At 59.1% G+C, this 21,937-nt stretch overlaps 1 protein-coding gene across 3 annotated transcripts; it reads right to left on the reverse strand.

The window, feature by feature from the left end:
* Positions 1 to 1,299: 1,299 nt before the first annotated feature.
* On the reverse strand, positions 1,300 to 21,607 carry GLI1 (GLI family zinc finger 1). Of its 3 annotated transcripts, none has more exons than XM_049819251.1 (12): positions 21,386 to 21,607; positions 9,568 to 9,734; positions 9,295 to 9,390; positions 7,824 to 8,019; positions 7,423 to 7,585; positions 7,217 to 7,318; positions 6,951 to 7,091; positions 6,198 to 6,347; positions 5,532 to 5,696; positions 4,865 to 5,113; positions 4,422 to 4,698; positions 1,300 to 4,076 (listed from the first exon to the last, which is right to left on the reverse strand). In XM_049819251.1, exons 2-12 carry the CDS (start codon positions 9,662 to 9,664, stop codon positions 1,810 to 1,812), a joined length of 3,903 nt encoding a protein of 1,300 aa, XP_049675208.1. In that variant the 5' UTR covers positions 9,665 to 9,734; positions 21,386 to 21,607; the 3' UTR covers positions 1,300 to 1,809. The 3 variants fall into 3 exon arrangements, with proteins under 3 accessions (XP_049675208.1, XP_049675207.1, XP_049675209.1); XM_049819250.1 differs by having other exon boundaries at positions 4,422 to 4,701; XM_049819252.1 differs by lacking the exon at positions 21,386 to 21,607 and adding an exon at positions 10,366 to 10,491 and having other exon boundaries at positions 4,422 to 4,701.
* Between the last annotated feature and the right edge of the window lie 330 nt (positions 21,608 to 21,937).

Below are 21,937 nucleotides of genomic sequence, written 5' to 3' on the forward strand. Positions count from 1 at the left end.
AGCACGGGCCTCGGGGCCCTAGGGAAGGAAAGGGAAAGGGAAAGGAAAAGGCCCACAGCCCCTGGGGACCCACCCCAGCCGTAGAGACCCTGCAGCACCTGGAAAGGCCCAGAAAGCCCCCAGGACTTTGGCAGGACACCTTCAGACCCTGAAAGGACCCCAGTCGGTCCGAGAACAGGCCCAGGGACCAGGAAAGATGCTCTTGAGCATGACTTGGATGTCCTGGAAAAGCCCAGAGAATCTGCAGGAGCCTTGGAATAACTGGGAATGCCCCAGCACACCTCAAGCAGCACAAAGACGTCCACTCAGAGACCTGCAGAACAGCCCCAGCGATGTACTAACGGCTTGGAAAGAGCCCTGGAGTATCTCCAGAGACACCAGGATGGCCTAAACCACCCAATTTACAGGTTTGAAATGCCCACTGCTGCCCTGAAGACACCGAGTGTGCCCTGAGGGCCCTTGGGAATCCCAGCCAGCTGGCCGAAGCAGCAAGGCGGCTCTCAGAACGCTGGAGAACGCGTAGCAGCTCAGAGCAAGCAAAAGGCCACCCAGAGACGCCAGAAAAGCTCCAGAGCAACTCCAAACACACCTAGACAGTCCTGGAGACCCTACAAAGAGTCCCCAGCACTCAGAGCAGCCCTAGAGGTGCCAAGGTGGTGCCCCAATGCATAAGGAAGTAGCCCCCAGACATGCCAAGATGGCCTGAAGAAAAAGCCTCAGATCCAGGTGTAGACCCAAAGGCACAGAGCCATACCTTGGGACTATACCTCCAAGTGTATGTGGGTCTCACTGTGCTTCTGCCAGTGTTTTTGTTTGATGCTCCCAGGTCTGCAACACAGAGGCAGCACTGCCCTTTCCTCTCCTCCCCCCTCCCCCAAACCCCTGCAGTGGGAATCAGTATGTGGTTGACCTGTGCAAGATGTGCTATGGCTGGTTCCCCCATCCAAAGGGGGTGGGGGGGCAGGAGTGTTACTTCTGCAGGGGCAGGCACAAGTAGGTCTTGGTCCCAGATGGACCAAGAGGGAGAAGGCGGGGGGGCCGTACAGCACCTGGCACACAGGGTCTAGCTTGGAGCCCATGTGCAGGGATAAAAAAAAAAGCACACAGTTCACACTCCCCTGAGAAAGGGTTTAATGGGGAGGGGAGGCACTGCTGTTTCTTTCAAACAAAAGAAAGGCTGCGGTAACACCCCTAAGAAAGACATATACATAGGCACACTATGTACAGAGCAACACAGGAAGTGCCAGGCACCCCACACCCCTCCCCCCCGTGGTGGAGAACTGCCTCCCCCTTCTCCCTCCTTAAGCAAAATTGAGGGGAGGGGGGTGTGGGCTTGCCAAGCAAGGAGTGATTGCAGTCCTGACAAAGACTGGGATTTAAGGCGGGGGGAAGGGGGAGCGCAGTGGGAACATAAGAATGGGGCCTGCCCACAGGTTGGGGAGAGTGGTGCTCTTTGGTTTCGATACTAAGACTGCACAGGGCCACCTTGTCCAGAGGGCCAGGGAGGCAGGGAAAGGTTCCAGGCACTGGAATGGAAGGGCTCAGTAAAAGCAGTTCCCTCCCGGCAAGAGGTGACCTGAAGCACCTGATCAGGGTTGCGGCTTCCTCTGGGACCCAGCAATGGCCCTCCTCTGAAAGAGCCTGATGCTCACAGACTGGAGGCGATTCCAAGGGTGTTTCTCCCCTCTTCACCCCCTCCCCACACCAGGCATAAATCTGCATGTGAGAAGGCATTTCACACCTCTGCCCAAATGTGTTTTGCCCGCCCCCAGTTGCAGACATGCCCACCTGATGGCTGGTACCTCCTAGTTAGGACAGGGAGTTGAGGAAATGGCTCTCCCCAGCCAGAGTGCTCAACATGGAACTCATGTCACCCACAGCCATGTTGGCACCGCCAGATGCAGGAAGCAGGAGGCTACCAGCAGGGGTTGGGGGCCCAGGCAGCAGTGCGGGTGCCTCTGGATCTTCCACAATGGCAGCAAAGTCAAGGTGCGTATTCTCCAGGTCCAGGGAGTCCAGACTGTTGGCCACCTGCTCCTCTGAATCCAGGTAGTAATATGAGCTGCCTTTGAGTCCTTCCAAGCCCCCACCATAATGCCCGGGACCCCCACAGCTTGCTGCCATTTGGCCCAGTAGCTTATGCCCACCTTTGCCCGCATGTGTGCCCTGGCCTGGGTAATACAGCAGGGCATTCCCGGGACCCTCAGGTGTGGGGCGGGCAGGGGGCAAGCGAAGTATACGCCGGGAGCTGGCTTCCACTCCCTCATAGGAATGACTTGGCTGAGCCAGGTTGCCTGCATAGTTCAGACTGTTTTGGTGACCAGGTGGTTTAGGGCCACCGGGTGGGTGTGGCACCATCTCTGGGTTGAAGCATGGGGCATTTAGGAGGTGTTGGGTCTCTGCCAGACCCTGGAGGTGATCTGGTTTGGCTTGGTAACCAGAGTACTTGGGGCTGAGGTACAGGGGTGCTTGCATGGCTTGGCACTGCCCAGGTTCACTGCCCAGCCCCATGCCAGCCTCCCCTCCCTTGGAGGCTAGTTGGTCTCCCCACATCAGAGCCTGCTGAGCCTGCACATAGCTACGGACCATCACTTCTTTGGTCTGCATGGTGGGGGTCTGGGCTCTTCTAGTGCCCGGGCTCGACATGCCCATGTAACTGACAGGTGCCTGTTCCTCGGCCTGGTAACCACCAGGCCTTACATTCATGGCTTGGCCAAATGATGCAGGAGGCTGCATGGGCCCAGCAAGCTTGGTATTCTGGCAGGGAGCAAGTGCTGAGGCAGGTGCTGGGTAACGCTGCTCAGATTTGATCTGTAGGCGGTTAAGCCGGTGCCCCCCAGAAAACCCACTGTCCTGGCATGTGCTCACAAGTTTGGGCTGCTGCCCACAAGAACTGGGTAGTGGGTACTCAGTACTTTGATGGTGACAGTGTGGCCCAGACATGACAGCAGCAGACGCACTGACGCTTGACTGCACAGAACTCATTTTCAGATTGCCTTGGGGAGGTTCATCCCAAGGAGCTGGTATGGTCCCATTGCCAGCATGCATACTCGTGAAGTGCTGGTTCATCTGGCACTGAGGGAAGGAGAACTCAGACGGAAGCAACCCCTCTTCCATGTCCCCATGCCCTCCTAGGTTCAGCTGCATACCGCCCATGGTCCGGCGAGTGCTGCCATAGAGGCCTTCACGCTGGAGCTCCACACCTGTCCCCTGGCATGGGAAGCTCTCCTCGGGGTAGTTCAAGTACTGTTCCATCTCTAGCAAGCCAGACTCCATGCCTGGGCCAGGGCCCTCTATGCTCACACTCTCCAGGAAGACATTTTCACTGATGCTGGGTGGGCGTGGGGAAAAGACATGGCGCTGAAGGTTGGCATCAGAACCACCCAAGGGCTGCAGAGCAGTTCTGCCCACTCCTGGCACGTTCACGTTACCCATGCTCTGAAAACGATGCACCTTGGGCACAGCATGAGGGTTGGCTGCAGTCCGGGCTGGGTCGCTGGCCCGCCGCACACCATTCCGAGGTACCAGGTGAGGAGGAACGCTGCCTGCATAGCCAGGGTAGTCATTGGAACTGTGCCTTCGCAGCAAACCGTTTGCAAGGAAGCGGGGTTCAGCTGGCCCAAGGTAGTCCCTAGGTAAGCTGTTGTGGCCACCCATGCCCACCCGCTCCATGTTGGGCAGTGGGGTTGGGGGTGGGCCACCAGTGGCTGCAGCATATTTGGCCTTGAGACAGTAGCGCTGGGCTGGAGTAAGGCTGCCCACACCTGGCAGCCCTCCACAGTGGCTGGCATCACTGGAGCGTCGTGACTCATCCGGAGAGATGGGGTCATAGCCGTCTGCCAGGCCTGCCCCACTGGGCATTGCCCCTGCCTCGCCACCCAGACATGGCCCAGCCAGGTACGGGGACACCAGGGATGAGCGCCGGCTCACAGTGTAGGCTGAGCTTACGGTACTGGTGGCGCTGCTCCGGCGCTCGTTCAGCGGCATGCCCACCTCTGCTGCTGACAGCTCCGCGATGCGCCGGTGCGAGGCAGCTGACGGCAGCATGGAGATCCCAGGCACCTCCCCAGGCAAGCCTGAGGAAAGAAAAGGAGGAGTTACATCAGGGCACTCAGGACACAGCATAGCACCGGTGGTCAGAGGAGAAACCAGGATGTGGCCTCTCCCGTGGCTAGTGCCTGCTAGGACAGGAAGCAGATTCAAGTGGTGGCAACAAAGAGGGGGCAGATCATTTAGAATCACTTAGGTTGGAAAAGACCTTTAAGATCATTGAGTGCAAAGATGGGGCGCAGCCCAGATGTGGGGGTCCACCACCAGGGAAAGGAAGGTGTGAAACTTCTCTGGATGCAAACCAGACCTCTCTTGACACAGTGCCCATAGGACTGGCCCTGCATCTGGGTGGGAGGGAACCACAGTCTCACCGGCTCCAGGGATGGCTGGCAAATTCAGGCCCTTGGTAGCTGACGGCTTCCTCATCTGCTTCAGTTTGTCAATGCGAAGATTTTCTAGTTTGTGGAGGGCCATGAGCCCAGAGGTACCCATGGGCTCACCAGGCACCACATCCTCCAGTGTGGACAGATCCTCGTAGCTCCCACCCGCGTTGCCTGCCATCTCCACACCACTGTCATTATTGGTGGTGCTGCCAAGTGGGGAGTGGTCACTGCTGCACGATGACTGCCCACCTGGGCTGGGCTGCGGCTTCTAGGGGGTACCCAAAACATTAACCAAGGAAAAGGGGGTCAGATATCCACTACACACTTAATGCAACCTGCCAGGTGTGGAGATGAATCCCCTACCACGCAAACTGACTCCTCAACAGGCCTGGCCAAGGCCTCCCTCCATCATCACACCCCCAGCTCCTTACCAAGGCCAAGTCAGGCGCTAAGAGTTTGCTGTCATCCTTCCGAGCCTCAGTGAGGCCATTTGCATCTTTCTCTTGCTTCATGTCTGGGGGGCCACTGGGGGTGGGCAGCGCTCGGCCTGGCACCACATCCCCTCGGTGCTTCTTGGTGACATGGGCATCAGGGCCATGCACTGTCTTCACGTGTTTGCGCAGGGAACTGGGGTCTGTGTAGCGCTTGGTGCAGCCTGGAATCTTGCACACATAGGGCTTCTGTTGGGGGAAAAAAGGTAGGCACGTTGGAGGGAGGGCATTAGCTCCAACTAGAGACCTCTCCCAACAAAGTACCAGCTGGGCATGAAATAAATTCCCCTCCCCTCCCTCTTGAATAGGCCCGAGAACTTGGGGAACTGAGGGTGGGAAGGGATCAAAGAGGCTGAGTCCCCTTGCAGGCGAGGAAGAACATAAGGATGGTGCTCCACAGGAGTAGGGCAGGAAGTAAAGCGACACTGGTGGGAATGCAGGTGACCAAGGAAGGGAGCAAGGGGCTGTGCTTTATTAGAGCAGGCAAGGAGGGAGTTGGGGCACACAGGAAAAAAACAGGGATGCAGGGACTTCTCAGGGTACAGGACTAATCGGGAGGCATACGGGGAGCCAAAAGGGATGCGAAGAGCCCCAGATGGGTCTGTACCTCATTGGAGTGCGTGCGGTTTTGATGCTTTGCCCGGTCAGAAGCATTGGAGAAGGCCTTGTTGCAACCCTCATGTTCACACACATATGGTTTTTCACCCGTGTGTGAGCGCAGATGTGTCTTGAGGTTCTCCAAGCGTGAGTAGGCTTTGTTACAGCCCTCGAACTGTGCAGGCAAGCAGGGTGAAACATGCCACACACCTTCAACAGACCCTGTACCACATCACCCCCATACTACATACCCATGGCACATCTGCCACAGACATGTATCGCACCTACCAGCCAACACGCAACGCACCCGCCCTCCTTCAGGTGCATGTCCTCGCACCACCATGCCGCCCTTTACCCTTCTGGTTTATGTCACGCCACCTCACTATGCACTGGCCACATGGCTGCGCTGCTCCCAGCCTGCTATATACCTCTTTACCTCATATGCATCTCTGCCATGCCATTGATCACAGGGGCTCTGGCCTGCCACACACGAACCCCATTCTATCAAGTACTACCATGCTCCTAACCAGCCTGCCTGCCCCACCTCATTTTCCCCACCACACGTACCCCTCAATGCCGTATACCAGACAGGCCAGCTCACAGCCTGCCCCGAGCTCTGCCTGGTGCAAGGCAGCACAGCTTAGCCGAGGCTTTACAAAGGCTTGTGCCAGCTCACCGTGCATTTGTGAGGTTTCTCGCCTGTGTGACGTCGCATGTGCACCACCAACATGTACTGAGCCTTGAAGGGCCTCTGCTCCCGGGAACATGCTGCCCAGTGGCACACAAACTCCTTCTTCTCCCCATGGATATGCTCATTGTTGATGTGCTGAGGAGAGAGGGGCATCACTGGAGGGCATCAAAGGTCAGGGAGATACAGGTGTCTTAAGAAAGTATTATGAGAGAAATGGACATAGAGGGACTGGGATGTCAGGTGGAAACACCAGAGGTTAGGGGAAAATAAGAGTGGTCAGATGGTCTCTAGAGGCGGCAGGGGATACAGGAGATGGCTGGGGTCTATTTTGGGAGGACCAAGAGAAGACATAGGGGGTCTGAGGGGTGGTCAAGGGGATATAGGAGAGCTGGAGTGTCTGGAGTGATACAAAGACCAAAGGAGGAAGTCTGGATGTACGAGTGGTTCAGGAGAGCTCCTCCAGGGGTAAGGAAGGCCAGACTGGGTGTTCGCCCTAGAGACATGGTATTGGAGGGTCACAAAGAACTTGCCTACAAGTAGAGGATATGTGTTCCTCCCCTCCTAGGGGCAACTTCCAACATTGGGATGGTAAGTTCTCAGGATGGGGTTAGGGGGAGGGGAGTGGCTCACTATAGGACAGTCATAGAGTAAGAGTCATGGGTTGACACAGGGGGATGTCCGCCAGCAACTGGAGGGCAGGTTCTGGGACTGGGTGTACCCAGACAGGACCTAACTCACATGCACCAGCTGCTCCTGCGTATCGAACTCCTTGGCACAGCCATCCCAGTAGCAATTGGTTTCATACACAGTCTCAGACTCAGGTTTCCCATCCTCCTTCTCCAGATCTTCCCGAACATCAAGCATCCCCAGCAAGGGGTCCTGGGGGACCACAGCCAGATGAGCACTCCCAGGTACGACCCTTCATGCTTCCTGTTACTGGGAGCAGTGCCAGGGAGGAGCATAGAGCCCTGGGGAAGTGGGGCATCTCAAGGCTGGGGGAGTACCTGGGTGCCTGTGGAAGCTGGACTGGAGATGTCACCCTCGGATCTCTCCTCTGGGTATTTGAGAGTCAGAGGGCTGCTGAGGCTCCACTCCAACTTTAGCTGCTACCGGGGCAGGGGGGAAAGCGGAAAGCAGTCAGCACTGAGATGCCCACTGGACCAGCACTTATACGCGATGCACCGCTCATATGTATGCAAGGCCCCCTTACCTGGCAGTGTTTGAGGGTCCCACGAGCTGGGGCATGGTGCAGGAGCCCTGGCCGGGTAGACAGGTGTTCATGGGAGCTACACGGGGCGGGGGGCGGAGGGTGGCTGTACAGGTGGCCTTGGCCCTTCTGCTGGCCCGGTGGACTCTGGTACCCCAGCGACGGACTGCAAAGAGCAAGATGGATGAGCAGATGACACCATCAGAGGACAGAAGTTTAGGTCTTCTGAGCCACAGATCCCAGGTGTCTGAACACCCAGCCACTCCTTCCCTAACCCACCGTCCCACTCTTCTCCTGCCTTCCCTAGCCCTCGTACCAGGCACTCCCCAAGTCGGGAATCGGCATTCAGGCTCCCAGACTGACAGGCTGCATGCATGCCAGTGGGGCTGAAATCTGGTGCCCACCTGATGGTGCTGATGGAGAGGTGGCCGTAGGAGCCACTGGCAGAGGCGCAGCGGGAGTTGATGAACGCAACGAGGGAGTTGGGTGAGGTGCGGATTACCGTCTGCAGGTCAATGCTAGAGTCTGACAGGGGTGAGATGGACAGTGCCCGCTTCTTGCCCAGTTTGCCTGCACCACGGGGCGTTGAGAACCGTGAGCCTGGGATGGCAGCAGAGAGTGGGGGGCACTCCTCTCAGCATGGGTCCCAGGAGGCTGAAGAAACCCCCAAGAACACAAGCCTGGTGCTTTGGAGCCTGGAAGAGTACCTTGAGTGTGCCAGTTAGCTTCTGATTTAGAATAGGATAGGATAGGATAAGATAGGATAAGATAGGATAGGATAGGATAGAATATTTCAGTTGGAAGGGACCTACAATGATCATCTAGTCCAAATGCCTGACCAATGCAGGGCTGACCAAAAGTTGAAGCATATTAAGGGCGTTGTCCCAATGCCTCTTAAATACTGACAAGATTGGGGCATCGACCACCTCTCTAGGAAGCCTGTTCCAGTACTTGACCACCCTCTCGGTAAAGAAATGCTTCTTCATGCCCAGTCTAAACCACCTCTGGCACAGCTTTGAACCATTCCCATGCATCCTATCAGTGGATACCAGGGAGAAGAGATCAGCACCTCCATCTACTTCCCCTTCTCAGGAAGCTGTAGAAACCAGTGAAGTCACCCCTCAATCTCCTTTTCTCTGAACTAGACATACCCAAAGTCCTTAGTTGCTCCTCATAGGACATGCCTTCCAGCCCTTTCACCAGCTTTGCTGCCCTCCTCTGGACGCATTCAAGTACCTTAACATCCTTCTTAAATGGTGGGGCCCAGAACTGGACACAGTACTCAAGGTGAGGCCACACCAATGCTGAATACAGAGGGATAATCACCTTTTTTCACCAGCTGGTTATGCTGTGTTTGATGCACCCCAGGATGCGGCTTGCCTTCTTGGCTCCCAAGGCACACTGCTGGCTCTTTTTGAGCCTGCTGCCAACCACCACCCCTACATCCCTTTCTGCAGGGCTGCTCTCCAGCCACTCCTCTCCCAATTTATACTTGTTGCTGGCTTGTTGCTGGCTTTGCGCTGTGGCAAGGCTGGAAAGTGTCCCTCCTCCCTACCACAGCCATCACTGTTCCCAGGGGGTACCTGAACCTCTTGACATACACATACTCCATGCCACAGCTGATATCATCCCGAGAAAAGTGCCTGATCCCCTCGGCCACAGCCAACACAAATCATCCTGTTCACACTGGCATCACTGTTCCAGGTAAGATACCTGAAACCCCAGCAGTCCCCTCCCTCATCACAGGCACCACTGTCCCCGGCACTGCCCAATGCCCTCAGCACACACACCTGCACTCCTGACACAACCAACACAATCCCCAGGAGATGCCTGAACCCCTACCTACCCCATGCCCTCCCAAGACTGGAGACTTACCATCACCACCGCCTGGGTGCTCAGTTCCTGCCACCAACCCATAACCACGGTGACTGCTCGTGAGGTTTGACTGATGGCATAAGGGGAAATCAAGTCCTGGCAGAGGGGAGGAGAAAGATGGGAGACTATTAGGGTCGGTGGCAAGACAGGGAGGGGAGATCCCCAGAGCATCCCTGAACCCAAGGACTACATCTGAAGTCGGGTGCCCCTTGCGCCCGTGCCAGGCACCACTCGGGCCCAGGCACCAGCCAGGACGAAGGGACTACAACTGACCTTGCGGCCCCGGACCCCCTGGGGCTGGTCCGTGGGGCGGGCGCAGGCAGCAGCGCTCAGCATAGCCGGTGGCTGGGGGGCTGACGGGATTGAACATGTCGTGGGGTGGCCTGGCTGGGCTCAGGAGCGCATCTGGTCCTCGCCGAGGAGCTGGAGCCGGTCGGTGCCTGAGGATGACAAGGGTGGGCCGGCGTCCCTGCCCGCCAGCCCCGTGCCCCCCCGGAATCCCGCGCCCGCCAGGGGGCGCCGCAGCGCAGCGCAGCCGCGGGCCCGTCCGGGCCGCCCCCACGCCGCGGCCGGAGCCCCCCCCGCCACGGGCACGAAGGTTCTCCCAGGGCCCCCGCCCCGCGCCCCCCCCACACCCCACATCCATCCCCACGCTGCCCACGGCCCGAAACCATCCGCTGCGGCCCTGTACCCACCCGCCTAGGGCGCACAACCCTCACAGACCTCTGCCCCGAGCCCACAGCAAAGGGGAGTCCTGAGGGCACCTGCCGAGGCGGGAAGCAGAGGTGACAGAGGGGGAAACCTTGTCGTCCCCCCCCCGTTCGGGGGCGCAGACGTGAGGGTCCTAGGTGGAGGAACTGGGCTAGAAGACATCCAACGTGGTGGCAACCACCAATGAACGTCTCGTGTACCCAAAAACTTCAGGGACCCCCACCCTGCCAGGGTGGCCCTTGGCATTTTCCCTTGCCCCCTCCCACACGTACACATCCTGGTGCTCCCTTGCCATCGGGGTGGCGCCCCCCTGCCCTAAGCGCTCCTACTTTCTCCCTGGAGCTGGGGGCCGTTCCTCACCTGGGGCGCAGGCCTGTATATACCTGGAAGGGAGAATGGGCTGGTGCAAGGGAGATGCCTGCGGGGCCAGGGTGCAGCCCCCCACATCCCTCTCCTCCCTTGCTGACACTGCAGAGACATAAACCATGCAGAAAACTGCATGCCTCTGGCGAGCTGGGTGGAGGCAGGAGGTACAAGCCATGGCAGCTCTGTGTCACCACAGCCACCTGGCCAAACATGGAGGCCGTCTGCCACCCCCTCCAAAGCAAGTATGTCTGTCCCCATGCCCGCAGTGCCTGGCCTCTCGTGGTACCAGCACAGGGGAGTTAACACACCCTAAGCACAAGGACCGCGGTACAGATCAGACCATTGCCCAGTTCAAGGCCACCTCTGATAGCTTAGCACAAGCGGTGACACTGCTGCAGGGCACCCTGTGGTCACCCATCACAAGCATCCCCAAATACTGACTTAGAAAGGTGCCCTCATGCTTGGCACTGTACTAAGAGGGTCCTGTCCCAGCAAGAGTCCCAAGCCCACTGCAGCGTTTGTTCCACGGGGGATGAAATACATACGTGTGCACCCAGATACCCACACAAACATCCACGCTCAAGCACACACATCGATGTAAAAATTGCAAGCCCTAACTGCCAAGAGGGGAAACCAACGCACAGAGGGTTAGAACCATCCTTGGTCAAAGGACCCAAGCTGGCACCCTGCTCTGCCCTCCTCATGGGTCCTTGCAACATCTGCAGGTCCCACCCAGCCCTGTCTTGCCCATGGGTCCCCACCCTGCCTGCAGGTCAAAACCCCGCCCTGTCCCACACACACATCGCACCCCTGACCACAGGGCCCAGCCCAGCCCACTATCCCATTCATGCCTGCAGGTTCCTGCCCTGTGCCTGGGTCTCATTTCCACCTGCTACTCTCCCTGGCCCTGCCCATGGTCAGATCTCCAACCGTGGCTGTGCCTTCAGCCTCTGCACCCAGGTCCTGGCCCACAGCTCCATCCTCACCCATGGTCACTGTCCTGTCATGAGACCTGTGGGGGCTTATAGGAAGGACAGACACTCTGGAAGAAGAAACAACCACAGGGTGAGGGAGGGGCACATGTGGATGGCGCTGGGAACAAGGCCTCGTGCCCCCCTCAGCCTCCCCTTTTGAGAGACTAAGGGAATTGCCCCAAACAAGGGGTCTGGGGGAGTGGGAGCCCCTCACCCTGCTGGGAAAGTGCTGGGTTGCATTTGGAGCACGGGGGGGGGGGGGGGAACGGGGGGGGGAGGGGGCAGCAATTCTTCCGCATGAGTTGCCCCTTTGAAAGCTTGTCTCGGGGCTTTGTGAGAGTGTCAGCCAGGAAGAATGGAGAGGGGGGGCAGCAGGGCAGGCAAAGGGGGAGGGAAGTACCCAGGAAGGTGGTGGTGCTGGGGGAAGGCAAGGGAAAGAGAGATGAATAAGAAATGGGGGGGCGGGGGGGGGGGGCGCAGAAGGCAGAGGAGGGGCCTCTTACCTGTCTGCTGGACCAAAGATTGGGAATTAGCTCCAGGGGAAGCCTTCCATCTGCCCCCTACCCCAGCCACAACATCTAACAAAGAGAGGGTTTGCAAGTCCCTCACAAAAGTTTGTCTAGTTGTGGAGTCAGCCACAGCACACACACCCCCAGCCCCTTGTGCACACAGCTAGTCACATGTACGCAGACACACACATAGATGCATGAACATACATTTGGACGTATCTGGAGAGGCACACGTGCAGCTGGGAGATGATGGGGGCTGTTGGAATTCGGTGAAGCCAAAGCCCCCTGTCTCTCCCTCCCGAAAATCATCACCTGAGCTCTCCCAGGCCGCCCCAGAACCACAGTCTTAGCCCACTAGCTGCCTGCTCTACATGGGAGCAGGCAGGTTGCTACCATGCAGTGCAGTAACCACATGCGGCCGCCCCGGCCCAAAGGGGAGTGGGGCTGTGCCTGCCCAGACAGTCACACCCACCTGCTGCAGCAGCAATAGGACGACAGGCTCTGCCCTGGGCTCAGCTGGCTTCCATCAGCCTACAGCTGCCCACTCCAACCTGGACTGGGGACTTGCTGCTCTGCTGCCCTGAGTTCCAAGCAGATGGGGCACCACCTGTGGGGCACCTACCGCTTCCACAAAAAGGCTTAATTCACCCATAGCCTTTGTGATGTCGCCTCTACCTTGCCGAATGTGGCCCTGTTCACCTTGCTATGCACAGCTACACCAGCCCCTGCCTTGCCCACCACCTGCAACATCCCTGTACGCATATACACGCACACATTCACAGAGTACATGTACACACACCTGCTGAGTGATCACTCTGCAAACTCCACGTGCATACATACAGCACCTATGTAATACGCAGCACGCACGCATTTACACATACCAGAGAACACGTTATGTCCAATGGAACACATGCAAAGCTGCATGTGCATGCATAGCACACATGCACACAACACATGCATGTGCCCAGGTTTACCTAAATGTGCATGGAGCACACATGGGCAGAGAGAACACACGCATGCAGAGCATACCACTACACATGGGGAACACACAGGCAGGCAGCAAAAGGCACATTACCCCCACCTCGTGACTCCCCAGCCTTGCACACCATCTCCCTGCCTAGGGTGGCATACCCTCTGCGCCCCCTCCAGCAGCCACCATGCAGGACTGGGGGCAGCTCGGTGGGGCTCTGGTCCCCACCACCCTCGGTCCCCAGCCACCCAGGTGCAGCAGAAGAGTCAGGGTCCCACTGTGCCAAGACAGCCTCTCCTCCCTGGGTCTAGGCAGAGTGGAGGAGTTCAACGAGCAGACCCAGCCTGCCAAGGGCTGGGTATCCCCACTGGGGCAGCCTGGAGGCAGGTGGGTGCCAGGCGGGCCTAAGGGCAGTGCCACGGCTCTATCCCATCCCGCACGTTCCCCCGGCTGAGCACCAGCATGGGGGGGGCGGGGGGAGGTGGCTACATAGGGCAGAAAGTGCCCAGGGCCCACATGTCTCAGCTGCAGGATGCTTTCCCTAACCCATGGGGTCCGCAGGGGCTCCCCGGACCCCGGTGGCCCCCTGAGCAGGGGAAGCTGGAGGGGGCCAGGGCTGCAGGGAGCCAATGGGAACTGGCCCGCGGCTCCCCCCCCCCCCCCCCACTGCGCTCGCCTCCCCCGCCTGCCGCACACCGCCACGGCCCACCCAAGTCGCAGCCTATGGGCATAAATTTGAGAGCCAGGCGCAGTCGGGATTGAGGGGAATCTTCCCTCGGTCTCCTCCTGCCAAGAAACTCAAACTGAAACACATTCCTCCTCCTCTCTGCCAAGAAAATAAGGAGCGCAGCCAGCGGCAGGAGCAGTTGAAGCAGGGCTGGCTCCAGACACCGAAACGCCGCACAGGAGGGGGTCAGAACTGGCCATCCCCCTCCCCCCCCCCCCAGCTCCTTGCCTTTTATTTCCTGCAAACACATCTAAAATCTGTCATCTGGCTCCAGTTTCCTGAGGACACTGGGGAACGGGGCGGGGGGGAAAGGGAAGGAGGCAGAGGAGAAGGCACAAAAGGCAGAGAGGGAAAGGAGATGCAGTAAGCTTGTACGGCAGGATGACAGCCGGGATGCCTACGCTGATGGGTGGTGGAGCAGTGATGGTGGGAAGGAGGGAGAGACACAGATGTAGGCCCTGACAGGGGAATTGCACGCCCTTAGGAGACCCGGCTGCAGGAGGAGGAGGCAGGCTGCACCCCACCACATCCTGCGACATGGCAGACACCCACCCCAACTCCCACCTCTCACCAGGAACGCTCCCTGCTCTTGACCAGCTCTGACAGCCCCCCAGGGCCGGCCAGCCCGCAGCAGCGGGTGCCACATGCTGCAGCTGGGTGGCTGCCATCCAGCCCAGCACACAAGGGTGGTGGGGGTCCCTGTCTGCACCTCGGCATTGTCCCCATCATCTCCTGCCCTGGGCCCAGCCCAGGCAGGGTTAACCGCCCCGGAGTCCCACTGTGGAGGAATGTGATGTCAGGGCTGGATTAGCCCTTGCAGCCGAGATCCCAGCCGATAGACCAGCAGCGCTGAGCTGTGTGTGGCACAATCCATCAACCCGCCCAGCACAGCCCCAGCGTGGGGGGCCTGGGGGAGGGCTCTGTATGTGCATGCGTGGGGGCATCTGTGTTTCTGTAAGCGTGTGTGTGAATGCACAAGTTTCGCCATATGTGTTTGCATGAGTTGGGAGAGGGATTTGTGCTTATGTCTGAGTAGGTTTTTGGGGATGCTTGTGTGTATATATTCACAGATGTATGTGTTTGCCTGCATGCTCGCACATGTGCTTGTGCATGTCTACATCCGTGTGGAATGTGCATATGTGCATGTCTACATGTACATGTGGGGAGCTACAACAGTAGCTAAGGGGAAGCCACTATATGTTTGCAGGCCCAGCCACCCCAAACCCTTACCCACTGAGGGAGCAAGGGAGGACCAGAGCAGAGAGAAGAGGCAGAGAGCAGGGTCCAGCAGTGTGGCAGGGGCTAGGGTGGGGGGACACTCCAGAAGGCCATGACTGCATATCCTTTTCACCCCCTCAGGGGAGGTGGGCCCTAGCCCTGGGGTAGGCAAACCCCTGAGCCCGCCACAGGCACAGAGCCCTGCCACCCTCACCTCAGCCGTCTTGTGACCCAGCATCAGCCACGTGCCCAATTGGTTTAACCCTACAGGGCCTTAGGAAAAACATTGATCTGGCTTAAGATCTGCCTTACCGCACTGGGGCAGCAGTTCAGAGCAAGCCACAGCCAGAGCAGTTCTGCAGGCACAAAACAGGAACGCGGCAGAGGGCCAGGCTGAGCTGCAGCACATAGGCGCAAGTAGCAAGGCTGGAAGAGAGCTGCCGGGGAGCCAACAATCCCTCACGCCAGCGACAGCCCAGGATCAAGGGGACACATCCTAGCTGCCTCCCAGGGCAGGTCAGGTCTGGCAGTGTCAACACACTCCTCCCCAGCTATGATGTCTCCTCCATGCTGTACAGCCTCCCCAGGCGCCACAGCTGGCACCCACTTGGGGCAGGAAAAGGCCACTGATGGTGAGGCAAAGATGGTGAAATTCCCCCCTGGAAGAAGCCCCTATTCCCTGCCCCAGGACCAAGTTGGGCCCAGGCCAGCCTGCACTGGGGAACTGCTTCCCCTGACCCCACGTGCTTTCTCATCTCTGCCTCCAGCAGAACTGATGTGCAGACCTCCCGCCCAGCTGCCTTGCTATGCATCTGACCCCACTGTTAGACCAGGCCTTTAGGGCGAGCCCAAGCTCCTCTGCATGGGGCAGCTAATCTGCCCAGGACTGCAGCTGCCACAAAGCACATTGCTTCAGGTTCAGGGGGTCTGAAAGGGGACAATTCAGGGTCATGATCCCATGCTGGTGTGGGCTGCCAAGCTTATTCCAAGGTGGTCCCTTGCCCAGTAAAGATGAGGCAGAGAAGAACCAGCTTCAGGGGAAGTTTACACGTGTGGCGGGAAAGGGGCAGAAAAATCCATGCCAGGACAGGTTCAGGACATCCCCCACGCAGCTCTCCCTCCCTCCCTTCTCCAGCCCCAGCTGCCACCTTCAGAAATCATAACGCATCCTCATTCCCTACCCCATGCCAAAATAATTCTCAGCCCTTCACACCACTTCCAGTAAGGACCAGAGATCCCTCCCCAGCCCACCCACCCCTCTAGCAGCGCAGCCTTATGCAAGCCACAGTACACCACCACCCATACGCCACATCTCGGCAGGGGGCAAAACAATCCAGCCCCTTGCTCCCACACGCATCCACACCCACTCATGACCATGCACTGACATGCCGCTAGACACGTCAACACATGCTAAGACACGTGTGCTTTGGGAAGAGGGGAAGGCAGGCCAGCCTGGGGTGCAGCCCTGGCTGCCCAGTCTCCAGTGTATCCCAGGGCAGAGACAGCCTATGGAGGGGGGCTGCATGGTGGCAGCTCACAGCTCCATGCTCCCTGTGACTCTTCCCCATGTAAAGCAGGGACCGACGGCCCTCAACCACAAGCTGAGCCACTCAGGAAGCCGTGGCAAGCCAGGCAGGACTGGTGGTGCTTGATAGGTGGTCCCAGAGCAGGCAGGCAATTGTCACGGGCTCACATGTTGTTTGCTTTGGCCCCCAGCACACACTAACCCTGCAAATTGCTCACATAAAGCCACTTCCCTAGCCCCTACCTTCATCATTGGGCTAGAATCTGGGTGGGGGCAAGGTTTTGGGGTGAGGGTAAGAGGGGGTGCACACGTGGCAGCAGCTGCTATAAGGAATTTTTATGCTTCCCTCTTCCTTCCCCGTGCTGGAGGGAAACAGCAAAATTGAACATGTGGGACCTATAAAAGCCCAGCTCTGAGTCACGGCTGTGGGAGCCCCTGCCAGGCAGTGCTCCTGCCCATAGCATCAAGGCATCATCCCCAACCCAGCACACTTGTGTGTTGGGCATGGAGGGACACCCCCAGAACAGGGGCTGCAATGCAGGAAATCCTGCCATCCTGAGGGAGAAAAGGTAGGACATTGCAGGCAGTGGGCTGCAGCGTGATCCGTCCTCCCACTGCAGTCAGGGTAGCTCCCGCTGAACGTGTTCCCACCCCAACAGCTCCATCCTGCAGGATTCTTCAGAAGATGGGAACAGGAGGATGTCCAGGACCTCAGGGACTTCAGCAGTCATTAAGGGATTAGATACACAACAGCAATCCCTTTTAATCTGTGGAACTGCCTGTCTCTTGACATGCTGAGCATGGAGCAAGGTAAGCACAGCACTTGGGGATCTGGGAAGCATAAATTGCTCCTCCTTTGGGGCAGATGACCCCCTCTGTCTGCTGAGAGTTGGTGGTAGGGTGCCCTCAGGCTGTTCCCAAAAGTCCCCGGTGATCCCTTGCCTGCTGGGATGCATTTGTCTCTCCCAAAGTATCTGCCAGTGGGAGGTGGGTGGCACAGATGCCTGCTTTCCTGTCCCTTGACTTGAGACCTGCTCTGTCCATACGCACAGCAACCCCATCACTTAGATCCATGTTCTCTGCCACCATGGGGGGCACCAGCCAGGGCTTTGCTTCCCCCCTAGATCAGGGGTGGGAGTTTGACAGTGGGGTTGCACCACATCTGGAAACATCACACACACACACACAAACCCTGCTCCACCCCAGTCTCAGACCCGGATGCAGCAGAGCTGAAACCCGACTCTGTTTTTGCTGCTTGTTCCCACTCTGAGGCAGCTATTTTATCAGCTGTTCACCTTGTTATTCTGCAGCTTCTGAAGGGGTTTGATGTACCACAAGGATTGGGATGGGTACACTTGTTATGTTCCCGTGAGCGTTTCTGTAGAAGAATCCCCTCAGTCTCACCAAGGACCCACCCGATGGACCATTTTTATTTATCACATCACTGGGATTGCTAAACACCAGGAGAAGATATCAAGAGAAACTGAAGCACACAGAGAGACTCCAGTACCACACATGCAAGACACCAACCAGGCAGATAACTGTGCAAATATGCATAACAGGTACATACATAGACATGCAAACAGGCTCCTCTGTATACATGTCCGTAGGTGTGCATGCACCTACATGCTCCTGGGGGACACTCTGGGTGTAGGAGGATTGCTCTCCCTTCTGACCAACTACCAGACACACAAGGTTTCCCTCTTTCTAGTATGTCAGGACAGATGGACAAGAACAGGCCCAGTGGCCTGTAGAAGGAAGGAAAGACACCACCACAAATATCCTTTTGTGAAAGCCATGTCACACATGGGTATGCGCGCGTATAGGTGTGCCTGTGTCTGGGCACCTGTGAACATGCGTGTTGGAGCAGTGGGAAGAATGATATTCCCCAGGGACTACGGGCCGGCCAACTTCTCTAGCACGGCAGCTGCAGTCCTGAGCTGCAGTACATCACTAACAGCACGCCCCGGTTGCACTGAAGAAGGGCCTTCATGTCTTCCAGCCCATCCGCCCACCCCGCCTTCACACATTCTGGACAGTGAGCCGCAAATCCCCCTCCAAGCCCAGGCTCAACATCCGCCTTTCCTCAGGCTGCCCTGACATGACAGCACGCGTCACAAGGTGTCTGCGCTGACTCACTCCCCTGGATGGAAACTTCCCTGCTCCAGGGAGATTCTCACAGCTCAGCTAGCTCCAGCACTGCGAGGAGAACGCAGTACTGAGTTTGTTCCAGCACTTCCCATTAGACCAGCCACAGGGGCCTGGTGATCTTCAGCTCTCAACCTGCTCCTGATTTTGCATTTGTTTTTCTGATAAAGACCCTGGAACATGGCGGAGATGAGGACCCCGTCCCCCAAGCTACCAGTGACTTGGCTACAAGCAGATGCCCAGAGCACCTCACAAGTCCACTCACAAGCATTACTGAGAGCTCATGCATGCACACAGTGGCACCTGGGCTGGCAGATGCATGAGGGTATGCACTGGTGGGCACAGGTCAGTACATGCCAGTCTCCTCAGAGGTGCTGGGATCCTTGGTAGTTGGGGAATTTGGGGGTCCTACCAGGCACAGGGAGTTTTGGTGTGGATCTGCTCTGGGGTCTCAATCTCCAGAAGACCCCCTTGCCCTTGAAGACCCTTGCTGAGGAACAGTAACCTTCACTGTGCTGGGGAAAGGCTCAAGGGAAAGCGTGGAACCACCCAGCTAACGCTATGCAGAGACAACGTGCATCAGTCAACCAGCTTCAAACACCCACAACAGTATGGAGGCAACAGTAGTGCCTTTGCCATCCCGCCTCCCACAAAGGCAGCTTCTGCCTCACCTGGACACAGCAGACGTAGCCACACTGGGAAGTTTTCCTAGGTCTGAATTTCTGAAGGAGAAATGTCATCCAGCTGCTTCCTCGTCCCTTCCCCCCAAAGCACCCTGCACCAAAACCCAACGCCCAACCCTCAGGACGTGGCATCCATCAGCTCAGGTTTGCCACACATAGCCGACAGAGCAGAGTGGGGACAAACTCGGGTATCTGGGTACCCAGTGGCATCTGCTGGGCCCCTGCATCCCTTCCAGGGCTGGGCGCAGGACCCTAGCTGTGGTTGGACTATCTACCAGTTTCCCAGACCCCAAACACCGCATTGCAAATGCCACAGACATTCAGCCCTACTCAGACCCAGCTGCCTGCCCGTCCATCCTCATAGGAGAGGTGCAGCCCTCAGGCTGTCACTGCAGTGCTGAGTGCCCCCCATTCTGGTTAGGGACCATCTGGACTTCACATGCGCATGCAAGGCCTGGCCCAGGGCACCATGACACAGAAAGGGTAATTCTCCAGAGAGACGCTTCCTCTGCCTTTAGCCTTCCTGCACTCTTGGCTCACTGAGGGCTTGGTGGTTTGGGGATGCCTCGCAGGCAGTTCTGGTCAGACCCCAAAAAGGGTGGCCTGTGCCCATACAGGCTCGGTTAGCTCATGCTCAGCTGCAAGCTGGGCTGACCAGATCTCACAATACCCTGCTCAGGGGCCTCTCACGCTGGCAATGCCAGTTTCCTCCTGCTCCTTTGTGCCATGCCCGGCCCTGGCCAGCCTGCTCCGCCGGCCCCAGACTCCTTGTACCAGCCAGGGAGCGATGCAGAGCCAACACCTGAACTCAATGGTCCTGGTTGGCATCCAGTGGGGCACAGGAGGCACTTGGAGCCATCTGCCAGAGGTCAAGCCTGGTCTCAGCTGTAGGGGGACTCAAGGCTGAGCTCCCTCACCCAACCCACCTGCCCCCAGTCCCGGCTCTCTGAGTACCAAAGCCAGCAGCAGTCCTTGCGCAAGCGTGCAGGAGGACTGACGGACACTCAGAACTTGCACAGGCAAGGACTCAAGGTGCTCCACAAGTGATGTGAAAAAGCAGCTCTGCCTTCCCCCCAAAATCAGAAAGGCTTGATAGACTCATCTAGGCTCCCTTTCCTACAAATGGTTGGACCAGGTGACCTTTCAAGGTCCCTTCCAATCCGGGCTGTTCTGTGAGTCTAGGTTTCCCAGACGTTGGACACTTCTGTGGCAGCCTCTGCTACAGCCCGCCTAGGGATGGAAGAAGTGCAGCCCCAGGGCCCAGGGGATGAGGGCTGGGAAGCTGAGGTGTGCCAGTACCTGGGCATTTCGCCGCGGTTTCCGAGAGGCTCCTCGGGGTGCGCAGAATCTCCCTGCGCCTCGCCCCTGCCAGATGCTTGCCCGCGTGGCCTGGCAGGCTGTCAGGGGGAGCAGGGGGACCCATTGTCCCAGTGCCAAACCCTCCTCCCTTCAGAGCCTTGCCCTGGGAACAGTGGGTACTCTTGGTGGGGATACAGCCATCTGCAGGGCGTGCGGGCTGGGCCAGCCACCTCTGTGCCTCACCAAAGCAGCTGGGTGTAGAGGCCCACGAGGCGGCTGGCAGGGCCCCACGTACACCATGACCGACCCAGGGTGAGAGGGCTCAGGATGGGCCAGGAGCTTGCACCAGCAGCGCGGGTGGCACTGCCCATCCTTCGTGTGCACGCGGGGACAATCCCACAGCTGCTGCGTCACTCAGGCCGGGGCAGTAACTTCCACCCAGCCGCCGCTCCCGGTCCAGCAAGCCCCGGCCGCGCAGCAGCAGAGCTGCCCAGAGCCGCGGGAGCCTGGAGCACCCGACTCCGGCCCAGCACTCCCCTCCCCTCCTCGGGCTGCGAGGGGCTTCAGCGGGCGGGCAAAGCAGCGGCGCGGCCGGAGCAGCCCACCCACCCGGCGCGCGAAGCGCGGCGGGAGCGTGAGGGCGTGGGAGTGGGTGTGAGCGCGAGTGTACGTGACGCGGAGCGCTCTGCCCGCCTCGCGCTGCCGGTCCCCCTGAGCGCACTCGCCCCGGCCGCCCCGCGCGGTCCGATCTCGCTGCCGGCCCGCGCCCCGCCGGGCCCCGCGACTGGGAGCCCCGGTCGAGGTTCCCACCCTCCCCGGGCGCCGACGGGACGCCGGAGCGGGACGGCCCCCGGCGCGGCCCGGCGGAGGGTCCGGCGCCATCCCGGCTGCTCCAGGGAGCGGGGGCCCGCGGGCGTCCTGAGCCCCTGCCAGCGGCCCCGACTCGCCCGACGGCTCCTACCTCCGAGCAGCTCCGAGCGTCCCCGGGCGGGGCGGCGGGTCCCGCGGCTCCGCGCTCCCCCTCGCCCCGGCTGCAGCTGCGGCTCAGTCCGAGCGAGAAGCGGCACATCCAGGGGGACCCTGGCGGTCGGGGCGGGGCGGGACGGCGCGGCGCCCCCCCGCACTTCCCCGGCCCGCCCCGGGCGCCCGGAGAAAGTTGCCGGAGCCCCGCGGGGGCGGCGCGTCCCGGCAAAACTGGAGGAGCCGCGGGGCGGCGGGTCCCGCTCCGCCAACTTGGGCGGCGGCGGCGCCGAACGCGCTCGGGACGGAGACCCCGGCCGGGAACGCCGCCGGCTCCAGCCACTCCGAAAACCCGGGCTGGATCCTGCACACGCGGGGCACGCGCGCCCGCCACGGCCCTGCACACGCGCCGGGCCCGCGCGCACCCCACACGCATGGTCTGTGCGCGTGCATAGGTCCCGCACGCGGGCCGTCCTGCACACTCATAGCTGCGCACACGTGCGCCCGTGCCCACGCGCGGCGCTGCGCCCGTGCGCGGGTACCCGCTTGCCTT

The sequence above is a fragment of the Accipiter gentilis genome, chromosome 16 (genome assembly GCF_929443795.1).
Source record: "Accipiter gentilis chromosome 16, bAccGen1.1, whole genome shotgun sequence".
In the NCBI taxonomy this organism is placed as follows: Eukaryota; Metazoa; Chordata; class Aves; order Accipitriformes; family Accipitridae; genus Astur; species Astur gentilis.

Excerpts from the sequence above, each read along its gene's own strand:
- GLI1 (XM_049819250.1), bottom strand. The coding sequence starts at position 9,664 with ATGTTCAATCCCGTCAGCCCCCCAGCCACCGGCTATGCTGAGCGCTGC. Across the intron at positions 9,391-9,567 it reads AGGGGGTCCGGGGCCGCAAG|GACTTGATTTCCCCTTATGC; the intron begins GTCAGTTGTAGT and ends CCCCTCTGCCAG. Across the intron at positions 4,077-4,421 it reads GCCAGCCATCCCTGGAGCCG|GCTTGCCTGGGGAGGTGCCT; the intron begins GTGAGACTGTGG and ends TTCTTTCCTCAG.